The sequence below is a fragment of the Halichoerus grypus genome, chromosome 9 (assembly GCF_964656455.1).
Source record: "Halichoerus grypus chromosome 9, mHalGry1.hap1.1, whole genome shotgun sequence".
Classification (NCBI taxonomy): Eukaryota; Metazoa; Chordata; class Mammalia; order Carnivora; family Phocidae; genus Halichoerus; species Halichoerus grypus.
Genome location: NC_135720.1, coordinates 68,697,774 through 68,724,517, shown reverse-complemented (window position 1 = coordinate 68,724,517; position 26,744 = coordinate 68,697,774). Strand labels below are relative to the sequence as shown.

At 38.0% G+C, this 26,744-nt stretch overlaps 1 protein-coding gene across 2 annotated transcripts in view; it reads right to left on the bottom strand.

Moving 5' to 3' along the window:
• Nucleotides 1-26,744, bottom strand: part of MDN1 (midasin AAA ATPase 1) — a 158,400-nt gene that overhangs the window by 53,644 nt on the left and 78,012 nt on the right. For both annotated transcript variants that reach the window (XM_078054998.1, XM_078054999.1), the window contains exons 38-56: nt 26,390-26,587; nt 25,175-25,282; nt 24,620-24,808; nt 21,046-21,135; nt 20,677-20,940; nt 20,219-20,480; nt 14,536-14,695; nt 13,585-13,701; nt 12,350-12,558; nt 11,231-11,379; nt 10,662-10,873; nt 10,123-10,343; nt 9,105-9,218; nt 6,590-6,722; nt 5,387-5,502; nt 4,230-4,363; nt 1,117-1,274; nt 785-905; nt 215-425 (exon numbers count right to left, since the gene is read on the bottom strand). In XM_078054998.1, coding sequence (XP_077911124.1) covers nt 215-425; nt 785-905; nt 1,117-1,274; nt 4,230-4,363; nt 5,387-5,502; nt 6,590-6,722; nt 9,105-9,218; nt 10,123-10,343; nt 10,662-10,873; nt 11,231-11,379; nt 12,350-12,558; nt 13,585-13,701; nt 14,536-14,695; nt 20,219-20,480; nt 20,677-20,940; nt 21,046-21,135; nt 24,620-24,808; nt 25,175-25,282; nt 26,390-26,587 — 3,166 coding nt within the window. The remainder of the gene's footprint in view (nt 1-214; nt 426-784; nt 906-1,116; nt 1,275-4,229; nt 4,364-5,386; nt 5,503-6,589; nt 6,723-9,104; nt 9,219-10,122; nt 10,344-10,661; nt 10,874-11,230; nt 11,380-12,349; nt 12,559-13,584; nt 13,702-14,535; nt 14,696-20,218; nt 20,481-20,676; nt 20,941-21,045; nt 21,136-24,619; nt 24,809-25,174; nt 25,283-26,389; nt 26,588-26,744) is intronic.

Sequence of the window (26,744 nt, the reverse complement as noted above, 5' to 3'; positions counted from 1 at the left end):
TCTGATGACAGAATTAAACAATGTGAAGTCCAACTCTATGCCTGACACGTATTTAATGGTAGATATAGTATACAAAAAGAGAAAAAAAGGAAAAGAGAAAAGAAACAAACAGAAAAAAAGAAAATCTAAGGGAAAAACTTAAAAACTTATTGGCTGTAGAGCAGCAAATACTTCTGGAGCATCTGTCAGCAGGCTAAACTCCAGAGTATATTACCTGGGTTGGCATCTTCCAGAATATTAGCTCTGAGGACCAATCCCCAGGCACGCAAGAGACTTTTCTTTAAAGTCCATTCAGAAGCAACCACTTGGAGATGATTAATGTCTTCCCACCTTCCACTTTCCCCAAGGGCAGGCATCCGCTCTCTGATGGCAAGCGCTTTGTTAAGGACTTTCAATTGAGAAAAACACTCCACCACCAGCTTGTTCTGAAACAACAAAACCCAGGAGAACCTACTATCAAGGAGAAAGGAGGTTCTTTTTAGCAGCCTGTTCAGATATAAGAAAAAATATGAAACATTTCCACAATGCTTCTAGAAAACATAAGGTTTGTTTACTCCTGTTGCTCTCAGGAGATTTTATAGTAATAAAGTTAAAACTCTACCCAGACTTAATACTCTCCAAGAATAAGCAAAGTGTTAACACTTCACAAATCAGTTAATAGTATTGTGAACATTTAGATTAAGTGTTACTGGCAAGGATGAGTCTAGTTGAATGGCAGTCCCCATGCTCCAGGAGAACTTAAGATGTCAAGTCTTAGTGTTTACGACATGTTTCTAAGTTGTACCTTAAAAGGAAATGGTCGTCCCAGGAACTTTTGCAACTTCTTTATACCAGTGAAGCCACCAGTTGGGCTCCCCAAGCAATTCTGAATATGTTCTGAGACCGTCTGAACCTCTTTGTAATATCTTTAAAGAAGGAGAAAAGGGAAGAGGGAAGTAAGGAAAGGGGGAAATGCTGGATAGTAGAGACATCATTTACATTTTATATTTGATTCACATTCACCAATAGGCAAAGGGAATCAACCAAAGTAAAACAACAAGTTTCAATTCCAAACCTTTTTTTTATCATCATTGGTACTACAGATATTGACATTATTACTCAAAATATGAGTCTTACTTGTTTTCATGGTTCATTAGGAGTTGAGGGATCTGACGGACCAAATGTTTCAAAACCCAGTGCCAGTGAAGGGCAAGCAGGGCCAGGCCTGGGGCATCCACTTTTACTGTGTCAGCCACGGTCCAAAACCGGTCCCGCCACCGCAGAGAATCCAAGATCTAAAAACAAAGTAAACCAAACTACTCACAAGCATTTCTCGGTAAAAGACACAAGACCCAGATTTCAATTGTTAATCAATACTTAACATACACACATAAAAGGTCTAGCATTTGACTGAAATATTTTTAGGGACATTAAAACAGTCAGAGAAGGCACAGATTTTTTTCCTCCAAGCACTTGAAGTTCAGAGCTATTTCCTTAGAGAAAATGGAATTATTGGGTTATATGGTATGTGTACATGTAATGTTATTAGATACCGCCAACTTTTCTTACAAAGCAGTTGTGCTATTTTGTATTCCAACCAGCAGTATAGGCGAATTTCGACTGTTCTGTTTCCTTACCAATACTTGCTACTATTAGTGATTTTAATTTTAGCCATTTTGTGGGTGGCACTTCACTGTGGTTTCAATTTACACTTCTTTGATAACTAATGATGTTGCAAGTTTTGAAGTTCTTACTAAGCCTTCACATATCTTCTGAGAAATACCTATTCAAATTATGTTGCTCATTTAAAAATTTGGGCTGTATTAGTTTATATAATTTATATATATAATATCTATAATATATAATTATAATTTTATGTAATACAGCCCATTTTTAAAGTTTCTCCAGTGTTTTCATTTTCTTAGAGATGTCAAGAACAGAAGGTTTTGATTTTGACAAAATTTATCAAATTTTTTCTTTTATGAAGAATCCTCTGGAATCTTTGCCTATCCTCAGGTTATGAAGATTTTCTCCCATGTTTTCTTAAAGACAGTTCATAGTTTTAGCTTTTATATTTAGATTTATGATCCATTTTAAGGTAATTTTTCTATATAATGTAAGACGGGTGAAGGCTCATTTTTTAACTTTATTATATGAACTTTATTGTACTTGTTCCATCACCATTTGTTGAATATACTGGTTTTCCCCATTAAATTACCTTTGCATATTTAGAAGAAGAAAAAAAAATCAATTGACCCTATGAGGATCTATTTCTGAATTCCTTTTGGTTTCACTGGTCTATGTGTCTATCCTTGTGATAATACCTACTGTTTTCACTAAAGTAGATTTGTATTGCAAATCAGGTGAGTCTCTAACATTGCTTTTTTTTTTTTTTTTTTAAAGATTTTATTTATTTATTTGAGAGAGAGAGAGTGAGAGAGAGCATGAGAGGGGAGAGGGTCAGAGGGAGAAGCAGACTCCCCACTGAGCAGGGAGCCCGATGTGGGACTCGATCCTGGGACTCCAGGATCACGACCTGAGCTGAAGGCAGTTGCTTAACCAACTGAGCCACCCAGGCGCCCTCTAACATTGCTCTTCTAAAATGTATTTTTATAGTGAAGTGGTCTCAAGATTTCTTGAGTGATTTCTCTCAGAGAGATAAAAGCTATTTTCATAATATCAAATTATTTACCTTTTTTCACTATGTTGACATTTGCACTGATAGTACCAATAAAAGAGATGGGATGGGTGGGATGGACAAACTGTGACTGGGTATCTGGCAAACACTATATTGAAAATGAAGTGAATCTGCCAGTTCAAGAAAAGCAATTGAGAGTATTTGTTGTCAAAGATAAAATTCAAGCTTTCAAGCGAAACCCAGAACTTTGAAAAACCAAGACCTTTACAAATTCCCAATACTTCAAGATTTTTCTGATGAGGTTTGTGATAGTTTTTCATCAGTGTGACTCTGTTGACACTGAAGAATGATTTATCAACATTTGGAAGATCTGATAACTCGGTGAACAATAATTTCCAAATTACCAAAGCATGAGCTAAATTCCTACAAGAGTAAAAAGTAAAAGTCCATCCAAAGTGCAAGCTAGATGAATGGATTTTGATGCATGACAAGTTTGGTGTATTTTTTCAGATTCCACATTACAAGTAATCTTTAGAAAACTATCACTTGTCAAGTTGTGGTACAGTATCAAAGAAAATTATTCACAGTTATATGAAATGGTTATGAAGACATAAGGTTGGAAAAGGGAGGAGGAGAACTATATAAATAGAGGCCTAAACAACATAATGTAAGAATGAATGCAAAGATTCCATTTTCTTCTGTTAATCCATACATTAAAAAGACTTGAAGAAATGTAAAGATAGTTGTACTTTTCATTAATTTGTTTTGAAAAACAGTTGATTCTCATTAAAAATGTTATTCCTGTTAACATTCAATGGATTTGCTATTGTGTGTTTTAAGCAAATTAATATTTTTTGTATTCTCAGATTTATTTCCTAATATAGTAAATACGTATAGATGTGACTATAAAATCTTTGATAAACTTTTTAGACTCAAGACTCCTTTACGGTCTTAAAAGTTAAGACCTACTATTCTAGTTTATTGAAATTACTAGAATAATCCAGATTCAAAACTCAAGGATGTCTAAGAAGACTTAAGTGGATTAAAATATAAATTAAAATTCCAATGTTCTCCAAGAGGTGGATAGATTATAGTACCTACATTTGATGGAATATTACTTGGCAATAAAAAAGAATGAACTCTTAATACAATAAACAATATGGATATATCTCAAAATAACTGTTTTGAGTGAAAGAAGCCAGACAAAAAAAGTATACTGCATAATTCCAATTATATAAAATGCTAGAAAAATGCAACTAACCAAAAGCATGTTAATGGATACCTGGTTTAGGGTAGGGGCAAGGGAGAGAAAGGAAATACAAAAGAAGATGAGGAAAGGCTTGAGGGTATTAGATATGTTCACTATTGTGGTAATGGCTTCACAGGTGTATACATGTCAAAACATAAAATTCTACACTTCAAATATATGCTATTTGTCAATTATATACCCACAAAGCTCTAAAATATGTGTGTATATATTTAAAACTGTTAAGAACAACTAAATTTCTCAAGTAATATTGGACATATAATAACAACATTGTAGTTTGTCTCACCCCTAAAAGTCTTAAACATTTGCCTTGGCACAAAAATAAAAAAAGATACATTTCCTCACCTCAATGACACTGGCATTAGACACCATCCCCTGAGAGGACTGGACCCAGAGCAGGATTAGTGCATCGCAAAGTTCAAAAAAAGCAGCAAGATTGACCACAACTTCATGGGGCAGGCTGTGATAGCTCTCTGGATCTTAGAGTTGACATAAATAAGAATACTCCATCAGATTTAAATTAATATTTGGACATTTTTAAAATCAACTGTAATATGGAACTTAACTGCATCTCTAGTATGAAGGTCAATTTTAAAGGTCAAAATTGAAAGCAAATTTTTAGCCTACTATTATATTACACTTAGCAAATCAGGTATGCATATCTATAGAAGTTCTTAACGTCTTAATGAAAAATGAAAATTAAAGAGCAATAATGGGTATTTTACAAGTACTTGTTTATTTATTTATTTATTTATTTTAAAGATTTATTTATTTATTTGACAGAGAGAGAGAGAGAGACAGCGAGGAAGGGAACACAAGCAGGGGAGTGGGAGAGGGAAAAGCAGGCTTCCCACCGAGCAGGGAGCCCGATGCGGGGCTCAATCCCAGGACCCCGGGATCATGACCTGAGCCAAAGGCAGACGCTTAATGACTGAGCCACCCAGGGCGCCCCACAAGTACTTGTTTAAATACAAAACAAAAACAAAGTGTATATATGTTTGAATGAATAGATAGCACAGAGGAGAAGATACAAAGGAATGCACTATTAACAATAACTGCTTCAAAGGCAGACTTCTTCAATTTTTATGCTTCCATATAGTCCAAATTTTTTCCAACAAGCACAGATACCTTTTCAATTTAAAAAAAATAAAGGAAGGATGAAGAAAGAACCTATAACCAAATACTTAGGAGCATGAACTTTTTGAGCCAACAGACCTAGATTTCAGATTCTAGTTCTGTTACTTGCTAGAGATGTGACCATGAGCATCTCTGTACATCCCTCTCCTCTTTCACAGCATGGGACCTACACCACATAAGGTTACTATAAAAAGTAAATCAAATCAAGGACATGTACAAAGCAGTTAGTCATTACTATTGAACAAATCAGGCCAAAAAATCAAAAGGAATCAGTGAAATGGCAGCAGCTGCTGAAGGTCTCTTAACTTTAGAGACATTCTATGATCAGATGCATAACTCAAGAATATAAAAGGTAAACTTCTTACCTTTATGGAACTCAAAGGACATTCTTAAAACACTATTTCTTAACTTTTTGCCACCAACAGAAACCAAATTTGCTTCAGTAAAAATCCGTTTTTCCCGGTCAAGATATATGATTGTCCTGAAACGAGATCAATAACATAACAAATATTATTGGTTATTACTGTATACTACTTTGCAATCACATCCTCTTACCTGCTGAAATCTTGAGAATCCTTGGAAGATCAATCTCCTTCAACCTGCCATTCCTTTCCATCCCCTCCAAATTCTGGACTAAACAAATAGAGGTGAAAGTGATGATGACTGAGTTGTGGGGGGGGCGGGGGGGGAGTGCGGAAGACAGATGACTGGAAAAAGCTGCATCTAGGGAAACTGCCAGGCTCTGCTGTGATCTGACACTCTACACTGTGAACTCTTAAAAGTGGCCATCATAAAATTAATCTCTGGTGTTAAAAGTTACCTAGGGAGGCACAAGGGGGCGTTACTAGGAGGGGAGATAAGAGGGCCTTGAGGTGCTAGTTCATACCACATGCATGAGTTCACTTTGTGAAAATTCATCAAAACCAAATATACTCATTATTAAGTGTACTTTTCTGTAATGTACATTATACCTCAGTTATAAAATTATTTTTAAAAATGTATTACATTACACTGTTTGCCAATTAAAAAACTACTGCTGGCCATTACATTAAATGTGAGGAAAGACCAGCTTATATAACAATTAGATAAATTTATATGTTGAGTATGCACGTAAGCATGCAGGTGTTACATGTCTCAACATTAGAGGATGGGAAATGATGTGGACACAAGGCTGAGGAAAGGACCTGTGAGAGAATGAGCAGGTGAGAATGGGAGGAGCTGCCGAGATTCATGAATAGAAAACAAGAGAAACATGACTATCTTATAATAAAAGATTAATTGCAAAATATAACACAACATTAACATTGAGTTAGTGTATCTCTTAAAGCACCCTATTAAATTATTAAGAACTTGCAGCATTTCCAGGCATTTTTTTTTTTTTTTGACATCAGAGTTACTTCATTGAGCATGTAGCATGAAGGCAAGCCCATCTAACATCCCACCACTTCTCAGGTTCAGGAGATTAAACACATGTAAGCTAAATTTGACAGAATTTAGAAAAGGTATAATCTCTAAAGCTATATTGTACAGTGAGGCAAACAGTGCCCAGAATAGCAGGCTTCACCTACTTGTTTGCAACGGACTCTAAAAGGGCAAAGAGCTGCTCAGGCTGGTCTGTTTGTGGGTCAAAGTCCATCGAATTTCTAATGATGTCCAAAGCCTGCATGTTCCATCGGGGGTCCAAAGGGATCACATATTCATCTGGTTTAAAAAACAAAACAAGAAGTAGAATTTTGGAGTTAAACTCCTTGCCTAGAAAATTTCAGTGGAAGATTTGCACTGTCTTAATTTGATCACATTCAGTCCTGATGGCAAAGAGACAGAATAAGAAAATTGCTGGTTTCAGCCCACAACACTAGAAAAGTAAAATTCAAGTGCTTTTACACTATTTTCTTTCTAAATGCAAAATTTCTACTAGTCCTGAAAATTCATTCCACTGTAGGATATAAGGTAATCCCTCTGGAACACAAGCATTCTGACCAATACATTCACTTGCTCAGGTCCCACTGCTGGTCAGAAAACAATCCATGAGCTTAATCACCCAATCTGTTGTCATTAACCTCAAAAAAACTAACTCACATGGTGGAAAAATAAAAGAATACATCTCATTTGCTTTCAAAAAGAAAAACAACTCAAGGGGCACCTGGGTGGCAGGGTCAGTTAAGTGTCCGACTCTTGGTTTCAGCTCAGATCCTGATCTCAGGGTCATGGAATCTAGTCCTGTGTCAGGCCCCAAGTGTGCAGAGTCTGCTTGAAATTCTCTCTCCCTCTCCCTCTGCCCTTCCCCCCTGCACTCGTGCGCACAGGTGCACTCTCTCAAGTAAATAAATAAATCTTTAAAACACACACACAAAAAAAACAACTCAAAATTTTGCTTAAAAGCCCTTTCTTTATAATCAGATAATGTAGCATATGCTGCTGCTTTGGTTTAAATTTGGCACCTCTTCTGTAAAGCAGCAGTGATCAGATCTGACCCTTCTCCAGAGGTTGTGAGAACCCAAGGAATGAAGTTAAGACAAAACAATGGTAACATTAGGGGTGCCTGGGTGGCTCAGTTCGTTAAGCATCTGCCTTCGGCTCAGGTCATGATCCCAGGGTCCTGGGATCGAGCCCCGCATCAGGCTCCCTGCTCGACAGGAAGCCTGCTTCTCCCTCTCTCACTCCCCTGCTTGTGTTCCCTCTCTCACTGTCTCTCTCTCTGTCAAATAAATAAAATCTTTAAAAAAATACAAAAAAACAATGGTAACATTAACTTGAAGGTGGCTGGGTAGGTCAGTGGAGCACTTCAAGTTTTATCATACACTAGACTAACAAATGCCTACTGTCAACAGCAAAGTACATGAAGGACAGACCCCATATTCCAAAGTCCAGTAAGACTATATGATCCAGAGCTATACACTAGAAAAGGAAGATGAAGGTATACCTACTATGTTCCAACAGTGAGCAAATAATATCTACTAAAAAGGGAACCTGCTACTCTCTACTCTAGAACTATTCCCAAAGACCAAAATTTTTTCATACTTGGGAAGCCATGATTTAGGTCAGCCACAACATGATCACTACGGTAGTTTTCCCTATAGTTTGATTTCTTCCCAAACATTTACTTCGTTATCTTTAGTGTACATAAGGTAATTGGTTTAGCACAAAAGCACCATGCATATTTTCTTCTAAACCAAATGGCAACGGTATGTTTTGATCAATATCAAATGAAGACAGGGATGGGAAATTAAAAACCTGGTTCTACGAAAATGTCCCTAATTTCCTCATTAATGCTTATGTTTAATTAACTTTATATTATTCTCTTCAAGTAAGTTTGCAATCTTATTCCTTAATTAAAAATAAATTCTGGGGGTGCTTGGGTGGCTCAGTCACTTAAGCGTTTGCCTTCTGCTCAGGTCATGATCTCAGGGTCCTGAGATAGAGCCCCATGTCGGGATCCCTGCTCAGTGGGGAGTCTGCTTCTCCCTCTCCCTCTGCCCCACCCCCCAACTCGTCCTCTCTCTCTCTCAAATAAATAAAATCTTTAAAAAAATAAAAAAATAAATTCTGAATACCTCATTTGATTAGATAGCTTGAATGGCTATTTCTTTTATCATTATGGTTTTAAAACTTTATATTTAAGGCTTTATAACTTTTATTAAGGTTTTATATTTTCTGAAGTAATTCACTGTATTGTTTACCCATCAAGTCAAATAGCTCATAGTTTAAACCCTTTCTGTTAACAAATGAGAATGCTCTGAGTGGAAGGGACCCCAGAGAAATGAATATAATTCCCATATTTTCCAAACACAGGCAGTAAGTATGAATGATGGGTCTCAAATGAACAAGCCAGTTTGTGTTTGAGTTGGGACCAGAGACCAGTCTTCCAACTCCTGTGCTCTCCCTACTATGTTGTGTATCATCATCATCTTTCAAAGACTAAAGGATTTCAAACAAAGAAGTGGAATTTGCATCTGAATACTGTAAGTCTTCCAAAATACAGTGTTTATTACAGTGGCAGTTCTGACAGTCTTTTTCCATGGACTTGATGGGACCAGTTTCCTAAACTGTGCTGAGAACTCGAAATTAAATCAGGTGCAGTACCTGTTATATTTGGTTGTAATATTTTGATGACATTGCTGACCCCAGCTGAGAGAGAATTTGAATAAAAATTCCTAAGAGATGCAGCATTGGCTTCCAAATTAATCTGTACTGATTCTGTGGAGGAAGGAGAAGCAAATGTTAATATTTGAAGTGGGGCTGTCCAAGCAAACTTTTTGCAATGATGGAAACATCCTATAGTTGCACTGTCAGAGTAGCCACTAGTCACGTGTTAATAAGCACATGAAATGTGGCCAGTGCAACTAAGGACTGGATTTTAGATTTTATTTAATTTTAATTAATTTATATTTACATTTAGTAGCTACCTGTGGCTGGTAGCTCTCATATAGGACAACGCAGATAAAATATATAAATTCTCTCTATACAATTTTAGACAGATCACATGCACCACACAATACACACATTCTCTGGCTAAGTTCTCATGAATAGAAAGGTTCATGTAAACTCAATTACTTTAGGCAACAAGTTCTACCAACAAATTCCAAGTCCTGTACTTTGCAACCCATGCAATGTTGTTATTGTTGGTTTTTCCTCTTAAAATGAAAAAGTACAAAGAAATTAAGCACGACAACTTAGAGCACTGGAACTAAAGTAAGTCTCTTATGCACCTTTGGGGGAAATGAGGTTACCAAAAGCAACCTTCCCCAGTCAGGATGGTTGTATAGCAGAAGTACAGCAGCATGTTCAAAAAATAAACAGTAACATAACATGGTACATTTTCCTTTTGTATTTGATAGGAAGGTGGAAGATCCTGAAATGCTAAGGATTACATGGGGGCAAAGTTTCTCTTAGAACATATCTAAGGGCAGATATATATGTGCCTTAATTTTTTTTTTAACAGCTATACAAACAGTAATGCCAAATCACAAATTTCTTGCTAGGAGATCTCCCAGATAGAATTTTGACAGTATCCTCACAGAATAACACAGCTACTGAGGCCCTAAAATAGTATAAGTGTAAATATATTCACTTACTATACAAATTAAGCTTTTTGACTCACCCAGCCCCTGTGGTATATTCTTGGCTAAATGATAAAGCCATTTAACTCTGAGCATCCAATCTTGATTGGTTGCTCTTTCTATAAGCAATTTAACAGCCATGGCCAGAACATCTGTTTCATCGATCCAGTAAGTATCCACTTCAACTGAACTGAATTTCAAGCTCTCGGGGTTAGAGGACTGCATAATTTTCTCTAAGTCTGGCAAGGTAAGAGGCTGAATCCTGAAATTCATTAGAAAAATAAGGCAAAATCAGTACTAGAATGAACTTTCATTTTATATTTCAAAGAACCAGGAAAATAACTTTACAAATATGGATCCAAGAGGTAATGGGGAAAGATTAGTCTCCTTCAAAGGAGGACAATTAAAACATATTGAGTGAATAATAATAGGGAGCAATATTACAATGAACAAGAAACTATGACAGCTGGGTAATAAATGACCACATAACATTCTGGTCAAACATGTTGGTCATGACCACTACCATCAAAAAAAAAAGAGTCAAGACGCCAAACAGACACAAGCTGAAGGCTCCACTAACCTGGCCCAGCTGCTGGTTTTCATGCTCATCCTGTTGAGGCAATATACTAAGATCTGTCCATCATTTCGGACTATAGACAGGTGAGAATCTTCAGTAGCAAAGAGAGCCGAGGGCAGAGAATCTGGCCACAGGCCCATGGCAAGGATGGAGTTACCCCAGGTTTCATGTGCTCGCAGAGAAAAAACATGTTTCTCCAGTAAAGCCTGTGCGAGCTGGTAGGAGATAAAAACATGTGGTGTACAGGCAACATATAAGTGCTATCACCAGAAACTAGTAGCATATTAATGGTTTTCCAAGACCTTTGTGATTATCTCATGACAACTCACATCACAGCCTTCAATATTCAACATTACAAGATAAATTCCACTTTGTCTGCTAAGTTTCGAAGAAGTAATATTTACATTTAACCTATTTTCCAGAAATGTTTTAGATGCCAGATCTCTACTAAAGAGTAACTAAAGTGCTCCACTCTCAGTTCATTAAAGTTACCATCAATAGAAAGAATTTCCTCCACCTAAATAATGTAGAGTGTTATAACTGAGAAAGCTGTTTGAAACACTTCATAGTACCTTATGGTTTGCTGGTGAATGCTGGGAGTGGACATATGCTTCCCAGCATACTTCAGAAAAGGCTCTGTCTAAACTCAGCCCTCGCTGTAGGTACTGCACAATGAGTAAGGCTGTCTGAATCAGCGTCGAAATAGAGGACGTTGGAGAACCTATAAAGAAAAAAATTGCCATTTATGAGGAACAGATTCCGCAAAATCTCCAGTGAAAACAGATAAATTCATCTTCACATCAAACCTTGTTCCACTCAAATCCACCCAGATACTTACCTTAGAAAGCCTTCTAAGTGGAATCTAGGGTCTCAGTAGCACATTATGGACTTGTGGGAACATTCATATTCCTTCCCTATCCTGCCTCCCTCCCTCCCTTTCTGGCTCTCAAAAGCATGTTGCAGGAAAGCGACAATTACAAGTATGACAAAGCCTGGTCATATATATCCTTAATCTAAAGTTGATACACACTGAAGTAGCAAAATGAGCGTGACCTCATAAAGGACGATGCGCTTTCAAATACAACATTCAAACCCCACTGTTTGGCTTTGATGAGTTACTCAACCTCTCTGAGCCCTATCTGTAAAATGAAAACATGCTTTGAAGAACTAATGTGAAGACTAAAAAAGCAACTGACATTGTACCTAATACACAGCAGTTAGTCAATAAATAGCATTTCATTTCTTATCATTACCTTTGTTACTATTCTTGCCTGTTCCTGTATATTTGGACATTTAGAAGAAGAAACACTAGTTTTAAGCAGTTCAAAGTTCCCTCTTAATTCTACCTTCAAAAGACTCAATGACCATCCTGAAGATAAGAGGGACAAACTTTACAAATTTTAGTGCCTAAAGCAGTATTCCTCAAAATAAGGGTATCTGAATGAATCCACCAGAATTACCTGGGAAGCTTCTTTAAAATACTAATTTCTGTGCCTCACACAGACTTGCTGAACGCAATCTCTTAGGGAGAAGAAGGGCATCAGCACATTTACATTTTTAACACACTTTTCTGATAACTTCTATTTGTATGTACACTAAATTTAAGAACTCCTAGATGAGCAGTCAAATGGAATAACATATGAATTTCTAGAAGAATAAAAATGCAGAGGCCTAGAATTCAAGCATCTTACCTACTACAGTGCTTTGGATCTCTGTGTGTAGAGCCAAGAGGCTGTCACACACACTATCCCCCACCAACCCAAGGCTGTGCAGCAGAACCTTCAGATCCAGGTCATCTGGGATGTTCCCATCCCCTTCTCCTGAAATGTAGATTTCAAGTCCACGATTCCTCATAGCTCGGGATATTTCTCCATGAACAGGATCCATCGAGAGAAAAAGTCTAGCAATTCAAAGAAAAAAAAAAAAATTAAACTCCCAGTTATAACCAATGATGCGGCTCAGCAACAACTGGTGAGGGCAAATCCTATGTGGTTCATCTTTAGGGAGCTTGAGATAACCACTAACTCAAAGTCTTCCACTTTCATCTGTATTCTACCTTCTAGTGCCAAAATGCATCAAAACAGCAAAATCAGTTTCTCTAAACCTACTCTCCTCAGAAACTATTGTTTATCCAGTGCACCTTTAATGCTGAGAATGTTAAAATTCTTACTTTCAGATATTACCCAAATCAGATAGTGCTAATTCATCATTCTAACTCACCTACAGAGATTAGAAAAGGGAGCAGTGTATTCTCCTGAAACAATTACCTTCATGTATTCGATGTCTAGCAACATCCCCACCCAGCCATCTGACATCTCCAATGCTGTACAGTGGATTCCTTGCTGAACTTCCCCATGTCAAACCTGTTCCTTTGCCAGTCTTCCCCTTTCTCAATAAATGGCTCCCATATTTACCCAGTTACTCAAGCCAAAAGCTTAGGTAAAATCCTTGCTGCTTCTTTTTTCAACCTACCCAACCATCAGCAATTCCCACTCATATGGCCACCCTAGTCTAAGCTAACATATATCTTGCCTGAACTACTGCGAAAGACTTGTGATCAGTCTCCCTGCTTCAACCCTTTAACACCAACCCACTGCAGGGACCTCACCTCTTGATTATTTTTTTATTATTTCATTTTTTAAAGTAAGCTCTGTGCCCAATGTGGAGCTTAAACTCACAACCCTGAGATCAAGCGTCATATGCTCTACCTACTGAGCCAGCCAGGAGCCCCCCTTCTTTACTGATGTGCTCCCAGAGTCTGGCAAATAGCAAAGCCTCCATATATATGTGTTAACTGAATCAATAAACAGGAGAACATACTTATGACTGGATCATAAATATAACATGTAAGAAGGTCCCACTGAATGTCTACCTCTCCCACTGAGGCAGTCAGATTCTTAGGCAGAAACTTAAGAGGCACAAATACCTGAAATTGGGATTTGGTGTTATGGTGGGAGTGGATCCATCTATCATTCCTCTCTCACTAAGAGTGAGAACACCTCCAGGCTCAAGCAAAGCATTCAAACGATCCAGCACTGATGGGCTGCAGAGAGAATTCAAATACAATGGTGACAGACTGAAATGCTGCACTGGTTCTACTTTTCCTTGCACAGGCCTCCCACTGCTCCTGACCCATGTCCTCCTTCAGCATGGACCACTCCCCCATATAGAATTGTGTTCTCTCTCCCCGTCCATTCCCCTTATCGCTCCCCAAGGTATGTTGCCCAGAGATTCATACACAGTAAATATACAAAATATTTGTTCAGTAAGTAAATAAAATTAAGGAAAATTGTTCCATGATCTATAGCTCTTTCTTTTCTCTTTCCCTCTTCCATCTCCCCCACTTCCCAGCATTATCAAATCAATCTGAAGGCAACTGGGTTTCAATTCAAACATTCTGAAAAATGCTCCAGGTAGAGAAACCCATCATCTGACCTGGAGTAGTTTCTATTACGCTGTGTACTATGGTAGTTTTATGCCTTTTTACTTACTTTAGAATGAAAGCAATACACACTGATGCACATTTACTAAATGTCTGCCCTGTAAAAGATCCTCCATTTCAAAAATTTGCCCTCAAGAATGCCCCTAACAAAAAGAGTATTTTTGATGTTAAATAAAAAGGCCTACCTCAAAAACGGTTGGAAAAGTAATCCAATTCTGTTAGCCTTCAGGTTAGCTCAAAACAGTCATACAGAACTAAAATCTTGCAGCTAATGACCAACTACCTTTGTTCACCACAGGGATCAGTCTACAGAATATGGTTGAGGATATGTTTCTAGTTAACAATGGGTTCAAAATACCAGCGCTTCCAACTGGGTTTCTACTTTGATAAGCATATCTCAAATTTCAATTCTGTGATTAAGCAGAAGGTCCTTACTTGCAGAAGTTAACATTGTCCATCAAAAGCCAATCTCCAGACTTCAGAGCCCGAACCAACATGCTGTCGACCCATTCAAACGTGCCATGGCTGTGGCCACTGGTGGACTGCAGAAGCTTCACCCCAAAATTCCGGAACTCTTCCACAAGTTTGGCAAACTCTGAAATGTCACAGCCATAGCACTTAATTTCAAACCAGGGCAATAAAAAAACCAACAAAAGAAAAACAAAAACCCCTAAGAGTTTATTAAAAAAAAATTGGAAACTTAACGGTCCAAGTTTTAAAAGTTTCATAATAAAGTATAAATAGGGAGCCTGGGTGGCTCAGTTGGTTAAGCGACTGCCTTCGGCTCAGGTCATGATCTTGGAGTCCCGGGATCAAGCCCCACATCGGGCTCCCTGCTCAGCGGGAGTCTGCTTCTCCCTCTGACCCTCCTCCCTCTCATGCTCTGTCTCTCATTCTCTCTCTCGCAAATAAATAAAAATCTTTAAAAAAAATAAATAAATAAAGGTTTTTGTTTAAACAAAACAGGTAAAAAAAAATTTAGGTCTCGTAGCAGAAAATACTTTTTAATGACTTTCTGAATTAATGGCTAGGTAGAGGTGACTTAAAGGTGACAGAAAAGGTAAATAATCTTGGTTACAATTTCTCAAATGGCATAAGGAGAATAATGCCTCCCACCTATTACTGCATTTTTATCAAATGAAAGGGCATTAAAAGTTGGCACAATGAAAATCAATGTCATTAAACCAGGCTTTCTTTATAGTGACCACATCATAGGACTAGAGTAACAATTGCTATTTATTTGCCTAGTGCTTTATAGTTTATATAGCCCATCCTTTTCAATTGCTCTTTTTTTTTATTGGAAATTGCCTTATGACCCTTGTTCATATCACAAAGTATAATGCATTGGACCCCATGAGAAATAATAAAGTTTTGACTTTACCTCCACTGTTAACAACTAAAAAGCTATACAAAACATATGATATAGCTGCTTTCAGACACTGGTCAACAGCACAGGGCTGTGATACCTGAGGAAAGAAAACCCTATAACTGCCCTCAATTTTGCCTGGAAGCAATTTCTGAATTGCAAAGCAAGGAGAGGAAACTCAAACATACAAGAGCAGTTTCACTGATTTGAGCAAACAGACTGGAACTCAGGGAGGCCAAGACAACTAGACTGAAGGGCAGAGCACTTGGGATGAAGGAGCTACTCAAAGAGCTCCAGAAATCTAGATAAGGCCGCTGGAGTCTTTGGCTAAATAACAGTCTGCATATGCACGTAAAAGGTGAGGGAGGTTCCACAAGGGTAGGAAAACTTGCAAGGAAAGGACAATTGTTGGGGAGTTATGATTGGAACAATTCCCGGAGTTCATACAAGGCTGAGTATTGCTACAATTCCTACCAGCCAAACTGAAGAGACCCCACTGAATACACAGGCCATTCAGTAGAGATGCCATGCAAACTATGCCTCAATAGTGGGCCTAATCTTGGGGCGCCTGGGTAGCTCAATCAGTTAAGCATCTGCCTTTGGCTCAGGTCATGATCCCGGGGTCCTGGGATCGAACCCCACATCGGGCTCCTTGCTCAGTGGGGAGCCTGCTTCTCCCTCTCCCTCTGCATGCCGCTCCCCCTGCTTCTGCTCTCTCTGTCAAATAAATAAATAAAATCTTAAAAAAAAAAAATAGTGGGGCTAATCTAGCCCTAGAGTAAAGGTTACTCTGAATTGACCTTAAAAAGCTTGAAATCAAGCTTGAAAAGATCAAAATGATCTGGTTCAACATGGCAGTGCAGAAAGATCCTGAACTCACCTACCCCCATGGACACACTGAATCGACAGCTACATATGGAACAACTTCCTCAAAAAAAACCACAAAACAACAACAACAACAAAACCCCTGAAGTCTGGCTGAGTGACGACTACACACCAGGCAAATGAAAACAAACAAACAAAACAAAAAACACCACACTGAAGCAGGTAGGAGAGGCTGAGAAATAATCTCACCATAAACCCCACCCCCAGTGCTGTGACCCACAACCAGCAAGGACATGAAAACCAGGAATCCCAACTTTTAAAACATGTACCTGAAAGGCAAGCCCTCAAAACTTCTATCTTCTAAAAGCAATAGAGCTTGCATCTCAAGAGCACAAGACTGTGATTAGAGAAAGGGCTCACACACTCAGACTCCACCCCAAGGTCCAGCTCAGAGGCAGCCAACTGCACCCAGAATTAAAGTGAAGGAGGCTCACCTGCCTGTATTAAAGATAACCTGAGGAGCAGGCATCTAATATAACATATACATCCTAGAGCCTGCTGGAACACTCTCCAGGGAAGAAGACAGGTGCCATCTTTGTGCTCTTCCTCTGTGGAGCTCAGAAGCACCAGTACCTCCCAGAAAGCCTTTTACATAAGTCTCAGGGCCCTGATTTTTATAGCTACCTCCCAGGGATACCTCTTGATCCTCTGGCTCAGGAGGCCAAGAGAGCTTGAGTTCCTGATCCCATGGGACTGTAACATATCAGTGTCACCCAGAAAGAAGATAGAATTGGTAAATTCTACCAAACATTCAAAAAGAATAAGTATCAATCTTTCTCAAACACTTCCCCACCCCCCCAAAAAAAGCAGAAGAGGAAGAAGAGAAGGGAACTTTTCCAAACCCATTTTATAAAGTCAGCATTACCCTGATACCAAAACCAGACAACGGTGCCACAAGAAAAGAAAGTTACAGCCTAGGGGCGCCTGGCTGGCGCAGTTGGTAGAGCATGCAACTCTTGATCTGAGGGTCGTGAGTTCAAGCCCCACATTGGGCGTGGAGCCTACTTAAAAAAAAACAAAAAAAAATTATAGACTAATATTACTGATAAACATAGATCCAAAAATTCTCAACAAAACAATCAAACTAAATTCAACAATACAGTGAAAGGAACATACACTACGATCAAGTGGGATTTATTCCAGGGACATAAGAATGGTTCAACATCTGCAAATCAATGTGATACCACACATTAACAAAATGAAGGATAAAAATCATATGATCATTTCAATATATGCAGAAAAAGCACTTGACAAAATTCAACATCCATTCATGATTTAAAAAAACTCTTAATAAAGTGGGTATAGAAAGAATATGCATCAATGTAATAAAAGCTACATATGACAAGCTTACAGATAACATCATTACTTAACAATGAAAAGCTGAAAGCTTTTCCTCTGAGATCAGGAACAAGACAAGGATGTCCACTCTCACCATTTTATTCAACACAATACTGGAATTCCAGGCCAGAGCAATTAGGAGAGAAAAATAAGAGGCATCCAAAATGGAAAGGAAAAAAGGAAAACTGTCACTATTTGCACATGATGTAAAATTACATACAGAAAACCCTACACCACACACACACACACACACACACACACACACACACACACACACACACAGAATAAAGAAACTGAGTAAAGTTACAGGACACAAGAGCAATACACAAAAACCCATTGTGTTTCTATATACTAATAATAAACTATCAGAAAGTGAAATTGAAACGATCACATTTACAATCACATTTAAAAAAAGCCTAGGAATAAATTTAACCAAGGAGGTGAAAGATCTGTATGTTTAAAACTCTAAGACATTAAGAAATTATGTAGACACAAATAAATGGAAAGATACTCCATGCTCATGGATTGGATGAATGTTGTTAAAATGTCCATACTACCCAAAGCAATATACAGATTAAATGTAATCCCTATCAAAATTCCAGTGTATTTTTCACCAAAATAGAGGCTAAAATTTGTATGGAACCAAAAAGACCGCAAATGGCCACAGCAATCTTAAAACAAAAGAACAAAGCTGGAGGCATCGAGTTCCCTTATTTCAAACTATATTTCAAAGCTAAAGTAATTAAAACAGCATGATACTGGCATTAAAAACAGACACATAGATCAGTGGAACAGAAAAGAGAGCCCAGAAATAAACCCACACATATATGGTCAATTAATTTATTACAAAGGAACCAAGAATACACAATGAGGAAAGGACAATCTCTTCAATTAAAAGCAGTGATGGGGAAACTGGATAGCCACATACAAAAGAATAAAACTGTAACCACTTATCCTATACTACACACAAAAATTCAAAATGGATTAAAGACTTGAATGAAAGACCTGAAACCACAAAACTCCTAGAAGAAAACCTAAGTGGTAAGCTCCTTGACATAGGTCTTGGTGATGATTTTTTTTTAATATAACACCAAAAACAAAAATAAACAAGTAGGACTACATCAAACTAAAATGTTTTGGAACAGCAAGGGAAACCATCAACAAAATGAAAAGGTAACCTACTGAATGGGAGAAAATATTTGCAAGTCATATATCTGATAAGGGGGTAATATCCAAAACCTATAAATAACTCATACATCTCAACAGCAAAATTGCAAACAAACCCATTAAAAACTGGGCAGGGGATCTGAATAGATTTTTCCAATGACCTATAGATAGCCAACAGGTACATGAAAAGATGCTCAGAGTAATTGAGGGAAATGTAAATCACAACCAGAATGAGAGATCGCCTCACACCTGTTAGAATGGCTATTATCAAATAAGAAATAACAAGTGTTCACAAGCATATGGAGAAAAGGGAACCCTTGTGCACTACTTGTGAGAATGTAAATTTGTACAGCCACTATGGAAAACAGTACAGAAGTTCCTCAAAAAATTAAAAATGGAACTACATATGATCCAGCAATTCCACTTCTGGGTATTTATCCTAAGAAAATGATAACACTAACTTGAAAAGATGTATGCAACACCATGTTCGCTGCAGGACTGTTTACAACAGCCAAGATATGGAAACAACCTAATTGTCTATTCATAGATGAATGGTTAAAGAAATTGTGGTGTGTACACACACACACACACACACACACACAGGAATATTATTTAGCCATAAAAAAGAATGAAATCTTGCCATCTATGACAACATGGATGGACCTCAAGAACATTATGCTAAGTGAAATAAGTCAGAGCAAGACAAATACCATATGATCTCTCTTACATGTATGATCTTAAACAAAAGACCAAGCTTCTGGATACAGAGAACAGGTTGGAGGTTGAGGGAGTTGTGGGGGAGAAATGGGTGAACTCTTTGTTTTGTTTTTTTAAGTCTAAATAGATCAAATAAAAATACAAGATCAAACTAATCCACAAAGTCCAGAAGTCTTTAAAGAAATACAGTTGACCCTTAAAAAACAAAGGGGATAAGGGTGCTAACCTCTCCCCATTCAGTCAAAAATCCACATATAACTTTTGACTCCTCAGAAACCTAACTACTAATAGCCATCTTGCCAATAACAGTCAATTAACACATTATGTACATTGTATATATATACTATATACTGTATTCTTACAATAAAGTAAGCTAAAGAAAATTTTAAAAATTATAAGGAAAATACATTTACAGTACTGTACAGGTATTTCTTTGTTTTTGCTTTGTTTAGGATCATCAATTCTGGATTATTTTACATTAGCTTCATTTTACTTTCTAAAACAAAGATTTTCAAGTTTTGTTAATAACTATTACATTAATAAAAAATTACAGATATTACCTTACAAATATATTACTACCTATATATGGACACTATATGGACAATGCTACATACATATCTGATAAACACATCCAAACACACATACCTGCCTTGGAGTAGGAGTTGATTTTATTGTTGAGTCGCTGCATAAGCAGTAATACCGCTTCCAGCTTGTTGACAATCTCCACTGTGATACCTTTACCACCATCTCCAAGACACTTGGGCTTATAGGTCAGAAGGAAGTGACTCCAGGCTCTAAGCACTACTTCTGCATCTTCAGCACTGATAAGGAGGCTGTCTCTTAACAGTGCCCTTAGAGTGCCCTCCACCTTTTCTAGCAGCTGCCTCCACGGACGTATAAGATCAACCTGAAATTTCCAGAGCACAAACTCATCATAGCCACTGGCCAGACTCAAAAGAATACTCCTTTAAATAAATAAAAAAATAAATAAATAAATAAATAAATAAATAAAATACTACTTGTAGTCACCAACTCAAAAGACCATCAGTCAGACCACAGCATTATGTATGTTTTGCCTGCAAATGTGAAGGCAGACCATTTACCTGCTCAAATCCACCCAGAAGCTCTGTAGTGTCCATTGCACTGTTCATAGCCATGATCTTTAATGTGTGACCAGTAAGGTGTGCCAGAAGCTGGACCAGGCTGGTCTTGCCCACAGAGGCTGGCCCCACAAGTATAACCATCCAGCTCATCTGCACACACTTCATAATAGACTCCATAGACCGTAACGACTGGTGTAGGAGTGACAGGGGACGGCGGGACAGTAGAGGAACGTAACTGCCACGGGAAAGGACTGAGTAGCCCAGCTGAAAAAGACATGCAGGTGAGATTTCACAAGTGTGCCTGGTTGTGGGAGCAGAGGAAATCAAAGAAAAATGTAAAAGAATAGAGGATATTCCTACATGCCTCACCTGAACATCATAAGGAGTGATGTGAAATAGTCTGGATCCCGTGTATGGGTTGGAACTTGAATTAAACACATCCTTGAATACAGCAATGACCTAAATGAAGATAATACAGTCAGAACACAAATCACTCCATGAAATTCTGAGCCAAAGCTTCTAGAAAACATGCACAGCAACAACAGTCTCAGCACTGTGAGTGGACACTAGTCACAATTTCCTTATCCTTTTGAATCTTCTCCTATAAACCTTCTCTTATAGACTACATTTATTTAAATCTTCAAGATGAAAGCAAACTGGAACTCAAGCAAAGACTAGTCACTTAATCTCAAATTACTTGAGATTCCAGTTGAGAATGTATCATAAATTAAAGTCACGGATGTTATGGCAAATCTACAGATGAAAAATGAATCTGGTCTCATCATTCAAGATATCACCTAAAAAGGTAGAGGAGAATAGGAGTCTGAAGATTATAAAGAACAATGATCATTTCTTGAGCACCTATTATGTGCCAAACATTATAGAGGTGCTTTATTATGTATGATCCTTATAGCCTTGCAAACTAGGTATCATTTCCACTTTACAGATATGGATAACAGGATTCATAAGATTTGTAAGGATTTACTCATGGTTAGTAAGTGATTTTAGATCCAAGCCAGTCTCACTCCGAAACACCATTTTAGCTTTCTATTTCTGTAGAAGGACAACCAATGTTATTTCTCTGATTATTTACATTCAGTAATCACAACCTTACCAGAAATACAATTAGAAAACTTGCCACTAGCTCTACTTCTTTTCTGGATTTCTTTTTAAGAGGAGTTGAGGTAGGGGGTAAAGCTAGGAGTGTGTAAAATACACTAATTTAGCCCAGAGCAGCAGGAAAAATTCCAGCCACCCAGGATATGTACACCAAGTTGCAGGTTTCTAACAAAGCAGCAATACTCATATTAATCATTGTACAGTGGACTAAAATCAGAAAATGACAATACTATAAAATAAGTCATAGGAATAGAATGTATGACATGGTGACTATAGTCAAGAATACTGTGTAACGTATTTGAAAATTGCTAAGAGAACAGATTTAAAAAGTTGTCATCAAAAGTCTTTTGTAACTATGTAAGATGAAACATGTTAATTAGACTTATTGCAGTGATCATTTCACAATGTATACAAATACTGAATCATTGCGTTGTACACCCAAAACTATATGTTGTATGTCAATTACACCTCAGCTAAAAAAACTAATAAGAGTTTGAGAAATATCAGGAAAAAAATGATGAAGATAAAATCATTATCAGTACCAAACGTTGACTAGACTCAAAAAGGAGCACAGGAGAAAAGTGCTCCTGTCACATACTTTTGGGTCCAGGTGTCTGATGACCTTATATTCTACTCGAAAGCAGATTATCCTTTCCTCTCCCTGACAGTCTACCAGAACTAAAATTACAAATACTTTCAAAATGTAGTTGATTTATTCAGTTTTACAAAGTCAGATTCAATTTACTCAAACTCTTCCAGCTTTGATAAGCCTTTTTCCTATTCACCGTGTGTGTGTGTGTGTGTGTGCACGCGCGCGAATTACAATAACTAACATAGAGAAGTGATGGAAACCTTTCAGTGACATTCTATCTGACTAACATCAATTACCCAATAACTGGCCAGGGTCTGGCCACAATGAATACAGTATAATCAGTTAAGTGGACGAAGAAAATAAAATACTAGCTGATGGTATATGAATTATATATAATAAAATTATATTTTAAAAAACTAGGTGAGGGGCGCCTGGGTGGCTCAGTCGTTAAGCGTCTGCCTTCAGCTCAGGTCAGGATCCCAGGGTCCTGGGATCGAGCCCAGCATCGGGCTCCCTGCTCAGCCAGGAGCCTGCTTCTCCCTCTCCCACTCCCCCTGCTTGTATTCCCTCTCTAGCTGTCTCTCTCTCTGTGTCAAATAAATAAATAAATAAAATCTTAACAGAAAAAACTAGGTGAATATTTTGTCCTAATATAATGACCAAAAGGCACTTGCACATAATGAATGAGTTAACATTTGGCTACAATTGGGATATGGAAGGAAAGTTCTAGGCTGGAGTGCTGGCTCCACCACTTACTATAGGTGATATTCCATGACTGTGGGCATTGAATCCTCATTGGTAGGAGGTCATGATAGTGCCTCCTGCCTGCAGCTACTGTATTCTGTGAGACTGGACTTTAAATACCACAAAGCAAAATGAACACACTATTAGTTTATTAGGTTAGGAATTCTAGTGTTATTTTCTGTTTACAAAGAGATATTTTTACTTCCATTCAGATACAGAATATTCTCTTATGTAACTACTTATACTTTGTAGAGAAAAGACTTTGTAACTCAAAGTTTATTTAAAAACAGAAAACCCTCCTCCTCTACTGAGTATCACCTGTCTCCTCCTGTTTCTCCCCTTTGCACCTTGAAAGAGGATAAAAGACCTAGTTCTTTATTACTGGGGGGCAAAACTGTTTTAAGAAGGTTTGCAATAGGGCGCCTGGGTGGCTCAGTTCGTTAAGCGACTGCCTTCGGCTCAGGTCATGATCCTGGAGTCCCTGGATCGAGTCCCGCATCGGGCTCCCTGCTCGGCAGGGAGTCTGCTTCTCCCTCTGACCCTAACCCCTCTCATGTTCTCTCTCTCATTCTCTCTCTCTCAAATAAATAAATAAAATCTTTAAAAAAAAAAAGAAGGTTTGCAATAAGAGGATTCAGATGGATAAATAAAGTGTGTACTCCAAAGCAAACTACTCTGCACTTTGACACCTCGAGGTAGGTGAACGTTTAGTCTCTTTCCTTTTTCCCCTCCCCCCCAGTTTGTGTTTTACTGATGCCAGTGCTCAAGCTTTGACCCCGTACTTCGCGGCAGGTACAGCCACTCCTTCCGCTGCTGCTTCTTGGCCTTCAGGTTTTCCTCGTGTTTGCTCAGCTGGCGGCGCATGGCATGTGTCTTCTTGGGCCGCAGATCCAGGGGCTTGTACTTCTTACCTTTGTAGAATTTCCAGAGGTTCTCTTTCTGCATCTGGTTGATGACTATGATAACATGGGTGATGGCAGCTTGGAAGCCACGCCACCTGTCACACTGGCAATGCGCAGCTGGGACAGCTCCACCTTCAGCTTTTCCAGCTGTTTAAGAAGCTCCTCCTTCTTCTTGCTAGGAACGTCTCAAGCCTTCATCTTGGCCCTGCGTAATCCGCTGCTGCCACCGGAAAGAGGCCGAAGGAAAGAGCTCTTTCCTTAACTTCTTTTTTTTTCTTTTTAAAGATTTTATTTATTTATTTGACAGAGAGATAGAGAGCACAAGTAGGCAGAGGGAGAGGGAGAAGCAGGCTCTCCGCTGAGAAGGGAGCCGGACATGGGGCTCGATCCCAGAACCCCAGGATCATGATCTGAGCCGAAGGCAGCCGCTTAACCGACTGAGCCACCCAGGCACCCCTCTTTCCTTAACTTCTAAATTCTAAGCAGCTTTAATGAGTTTAGTATTATTAGTGAGTATGCCCTTTCTCTCCCTTAGGAAATCAACTTTCAGATGGAAAGAAACACAAAGAACAAGTGTTAAACTCACCTTTTCTTTGTCTTCCTTGGTTCTCATTCTCTCACCATAGACCAAAAACACATGCTGACCAGGATCATAACACCCAGGGGACTGGTCAACTAGCATCAACTGACACCAGCGAAAAAGGTCCCGAAGGTTGAATTCCCAGGGTCCTCCTTTTTGCCCCCATTTCTTCTCAACAGTCACTTCATGATCAATCTAAAAAGAAAATAGCATTATTGGGAAACATGTCCCATTGCTAGGTGCATTGCATTAAGTACTATCAATGTACTACAAATGCATATACAATCTGAAATAGAAATTAGCAGGTTTGATAAAATGTCTCTTTCTCCCAACCCAGACATCTAAACCAGGAATACTCTTGTAAGCATTAACACTGATACACACAATAGATCTGAATTACTGTAATCCTCAAATGAATAGGTTCTTCCACTAGAAACTTGTACAATTCAATGTGGTTTATTTTAGAGAGACTGGTAAATTTGATAGTGTCCCACGATGAAAAAAATGATGCTTCTATTATAGCATGAAAACTAAAAACAATTAATACAAGTAGGTACTTACTTGGTTGTTGAAAGCAACCATCTTCTTAACAATATTTTTGTCAATGGCTGGAAACAGAGTACTGGCAATGAACTCCATGTCAATTACTGTAAGGGGATCCACAAAGACCTACAGAATCCAAAAAGAACATGAAGAAATGCTATTGCTTCTCTTTCCTGAACACCAGGAAGGACTACCACTTGTAAGTAAAATTGTTATTTAACACCAAACTAACAGCACCTCAGTTTAGATATATACAAAATTTCAGTTACAGAAATCTCTTTTCTTGCATTTTTAGGATACAGAATCCTATAAAATATTTGAAATACAGGGCAACAGAGGTTTTGTTGTTGTTAGTTCCACTCTAGTGAATTAAAGAAAAAAAGATACATACAACTTAAGTGTATTTGTTTATATTTTTAAGTATATATATATATTAAATTTCTCATGTATATAATGCCCTCAAAACTCAAGATGGTAAGGCATGGGAGCATTTACTTCAAAATCTCAACTTTTCAACTTTTCAGTATGTTTGAAATTCTTCATAATACATTATTCTGAAAAGATACTCAGTAAATTATTAATTATCAATGGAAAGGGACACTGAAGAAAGCTAACATCTAGAGCCATTTCCAAATGTACAGACTAGTCAAACTTTGACAAATGTTAAAACAAGTAAGCATATGTTAAGCACGCGCGCGCACACACACACACACGCACTCTCTCTCTCCGACCTCTGCAAATGAGAATAAAGGCAGTAAGAAAGTAAGAAAGACATCAAATGTTAATAATGTTAATAATGATTGACTCTGGTATGGAGAATACTGGATTTTTTATTCTTCCTGTTAGTTTTCCTTCTCACTTTAATACATCATTTTCATCATTAAAAAAATTTCAGTATTTTAATAGATCACTTAGACACCTGGAATGGTCAAAAACTGGCCTTGATCCTGAGCACAGTAATGGAATGCCTGGAGGGGTGGTCACCTTATTTTCTACTAACTGATAACACACCAGGTTCTCCAGGACTGAAGACAAAGGGATTCACACCAGGAAGGAAGTGATGATGGGAATCAGTCACGTTAAAATTCATCATATAGAGACATGGAATTGAGAAACAGATCATTAAACTGATGCTCTCTCATTCTTACAGTGAGCATCCTAACAGGTATGTGCCAGCAGTCTTATCATCCCCGACATTCCACCTTTGGTCTCCAAGGCAACAGCAAATCTTACCTGAGTGAATCTGTTAAGGAAAGACCTCGGCAAGCCTTTCCTCCCACCTCCTTGTCTAAAAGGATTTTGACACCCGAAAATCTTCGTCTTTTCATGCTGTACTTGAAAACTCATTCCTAACTCAGGAACATAGATTTCTCCTCTGTGGTCAAAACAAGCATTGAGTCCTTCCAATACAGACTGAGAAGCCAGGTTGAGCTATTTGAGGAAAGTACATATATTTATTACATACGCTGTATAACTATAACAAAAAGAAGAATAATATGCATAAATGTAGAACAGTGCTGTCTACAGGAGGAGGAAGCTCAAACAATATTGACAACATTCCTTTTTTTTTTTTAAGATTTATTTTTTA